Source organism: Loa loa (genome assembly GCF_000183805.2).
Source record: "Loa loa unplaced genomic scaffold supercont3.27, whole genome shotgun sequence".
Classification (NCBI taxonomy): Eukaryota; Metazoa; Nematoda; class Chromadorea; order Rhabditida; family Onchocercidae; genus Loa; species Loa loa.
Window position 1 is genome coordinate 37,425 of NW_018108207.1, and position 3,219 is coordinate 40,643.

Here is a 3,219-nt window from a genome sequence, read left to right on the forward strand (position 1 = left end):
ATCAACTAGTATATAGATATTTTTCAATTAACGTATTCTGCTTTGATGTAGAACATTCAATTCAGCAATTCTAACTTTTATGAGTAGGATCCACTTCGAGTCTTATGGTATTACTGTTTCAAAAAACTACCAGTGAGGCTGTTTAAATCTATCAAACGTCAGATTCTGCTTTTTGGTTGTTTCGGATTGTTTAGCGACTGGAAGACTAATTTAGATTTGAAACTTCATAAGAGGCGGTTGGACAGCTAATGCTTTATGTAATACATGATTTTCGCCATTTGGGTGTCGGATATTTGTACAATCAACTGTATTATGCCACATGGATTGATATAATTATGCAAAAGTGCAAACGGAGGTTTGTTGCCTGAATCTGATCAAACTAAAAACTGGGGAGAGAATATAAGCAGAGAAATCCCTACTTTGTTAACGGTCTTTTCATGTGACAAGCAGAAAATAGTGAAATGTAAATGTATGAAACTTGTTTCTGCTAGAATGAAAAAATCAAATGATTTGAAAAGACGTAAATACAGGAAGGCTTCAGTGAGATGGATGATAAAGGTAGTCATCCCGAAAACGAATAAAGGAAAGTGAAATAGAACGAGGGGTATGGGCTCAAAATCAGGAGGGAGGGGAGAGGAAGAGGATTCTGTCATCGATGAAGTGAATTCGGTTTCCTGAAAATTTGAAATGTGCCTGATGCCTAGAAAGACTCGCGCTGTTTCAAGGACGTGTCATAATGTTTCAGTACTTATTATTTGGTGGATAATGGTAATGTTTACTTTGTAGCGAAGGTAACGCAAGTATCAGTGCAAATTGTTCGACAGTAATAAAGGACGACATCTCAAACATGATAGAAGACGGTGCGAGAAGGACTTACAAACGGGACCCCGCCCACAGGTTTGGTTCATTCATATGGGTGGTGTCATTTATTAATGTAGGCATGCATTACGGCTAGTTTAGGCGCTAATTCCAGTTTAACTTAGGTTCATGTCATATCTTCATGGCTGATATAGCATGAGACATTGTCTGAAGTTGAAGTTGGGCGACTTCTTTACGCACAAATCTTTTACATTTCCCCGTAATTTCTCAATTTTTGTAAAACCAAAATACTTAATATGCTGTCAGCTACAGCCTTCAAAAAAATCTTGGGAAAGAAAAGTAATTCTGATAACAAGAAAAATAACAAAATAATTTTGCGCAGTCCACTGTATAAGTTCGTTTTCCATATTTTTTTCTTTCAGAGTTTCCTTAGCTTTACAGAAATACCCTGGGTGGTACCTAATTCATTCAGATAAAGCTTGTTACTTGGATCAAAAAAGCTCTCAGTTGCATAACTCAAAGATGAAAACGTGGAATTCTTGAGTTCTACAATTTCAGGGTCTTCGTAAATCGTAATCTTCGAATGGAGAAAATCCGATTTTTCGGTTTCGATATGGATTATACATTGGCGGGTGCGTAGTTTATTTTACGATGACATCTTGTGGAGACTGAGGCATTTCTTCCGGTGTACATTTTGTGAGTCATACTCTCAACAGGAATGGTTTGGAATTTGTATGCTGTATGAGTTCAACAGACATTTAAAATGGAAGAATGCAGTAATAGAATCATTCACTATTTATCACAGCTCTATAAACACTTTTCAATCTTTTTTGATTGAAGGACAGTGCCGTGAATCAAGATTTATATGGCAATCTTGGCGAAGTTTTTCAAAAAATAAACTATTTAATTTAGTAAAACTAGTTATGTTTATCTCTATAATTTCAGTCTACAGATCACCAGATCTAGAAATTGTAACATTTGATATGGTAGTGGAGCGTATGATAAGTCTAGGATATCCGGAAGAATTGCGATCATTCAAATACAAAGCTTTATTTCCTGTACGAGGCCTTTGGTTCGACTATGTTTATGGGAATTTGTTGAAAGTAGATGGTTTTGGAAACATTCTTGTTGGTGTTCATGGCTTTCATTACATGAAGCCGTAAGTCTTTTTTTTCCTTTTTAGATTTACTACAAATTGCAAACTGCAGTGAAATGAAATGTTCATTAATGTAGTCAGTAGCTCTCAAGACTGGTACAGTTGGAAAGTCTTTTGTATGAGTCACTGTAGAGTTGCGCACCCATTTACGGTTTGAGACGGCAAGCTATTGTAATTGAAAGAAGTGTATTCAAACAGTCACCAGTGTCTGATAAAATTGGTGAGGTAGGAAACAGTTTTCGAAATTTATGCACTGTGTAATGCCAAATAAAAATGTGTTCAAGGAAAACTATTGGACTTCTAACAATAAATAATTGACACTTAATAACTTGTCATTTCAGTTCTGAAATTGAAGAGCTATATCCGAATAAATTTTTGCATCTCTCCGAAAATCGAGTTTATGTACTGAACACCTTATTCAACCTTCCCGAAACTTATCTGGTTGCATGCATCATCGATTTTTTCGACAACAATCACAATTATGCACCGTATATTTTATCCACTGTTTCAAAGAGTATAGTTTTGATTAAATTTCAGAAGGGGTTAACTGGAAATTATTTAAAGACAAAAAGGTATATTTTGCAGCACTGAAGATCGTACAGGGATAAAAAGTGGTGATGTTTATATGTCATATCGTTCTATATTCCAAGATATACGTAGTTCGGTCGATTGGGTGCATTTCGAGGTAAAAAATGGTATCATTGCTCTTTCTGTCCATTATCTATCTGCATGGAATTTCGCAAATGAAGGTTTCAACCGATTAGAATTTAAAAGACAGAAATTGGTAACTTAATACCTATTAGATACCTTACACAGTTGCATTTGTGCCATCAAAGTTTTTTTGTAGTGCACTTCTTATGTCTTTAATGTGCATATTTCTGTGTTTTGTAGAGCAATATGAAACAAATTATATTGGATAATAAAGAAAAATACATTATCAAGGATGAACGTTTGAAACAGTTGCTGTTGCAAATTCATGAGAGTGGGAAAGAATCTTTTCTTCTTACAAACAGTGACTATTCATATACAAATGTAAGCTGTTATCAAAGTTACTGCTTGCTTAGTTCTCTCCATTTTCGTCTTTTTACACATGTTTCAGGATTGTCCTAGGGATTTAATAATTGTTGAACGTGTTGAAAACTGTTGGACATTTCAGTCGGTGATGCCAATTTATTTGTCAATCCGGTTTACGTTCCAAATAATACATATATACATATATATATATATATATATATATATATATA

General features: G+C 34.6%; 1 protein-coding gene across 2 annotated transcripts in view; it reads left to right on the forward strand.

Moving 5' to 3' along the window:
* Positions 1-780: 780 nt before the first annotated feature.
* Positions 781-3,219, forward strand: part of LOAG_16903 — a gene marked incomplete at its 3' end in the record, with an annotated part of 4,845 nt that continues 2,406 nt past the window's right edge. Inside the window, exons 1-6 of one of the 2 annotated variants that reach the window (XM_020449556.1) lie at positions 781-897; positions 1,378-1,451; positions 1,765-1,978; positions 2,317-2,463; positions 2,561-2,660; positions 2,867-3,007. In XM_020449556.1, the coding sequence (XP_020306893.1) occupies positions 848-897; positions 1,378-1,451; positions 1,765-1,978; positions 2,317-2,463; positions 2,561-2,660; positions 2,867-3,007 (726 nt within the window). In that variant the 5' untranslated portion in view covers positions 781-847. Of the gene's footprint in view, positions 898-1,377; positions 1,452-1,477; positions 1,516-1,764; positions 1,979-2,316; positions 2,464-2,560; positions 2,661-2,866; positions 3,008-3,219 lie in introns of those variants that run through there. The other variant, XM_020449557.1, reaches the window with a different exon arrangement.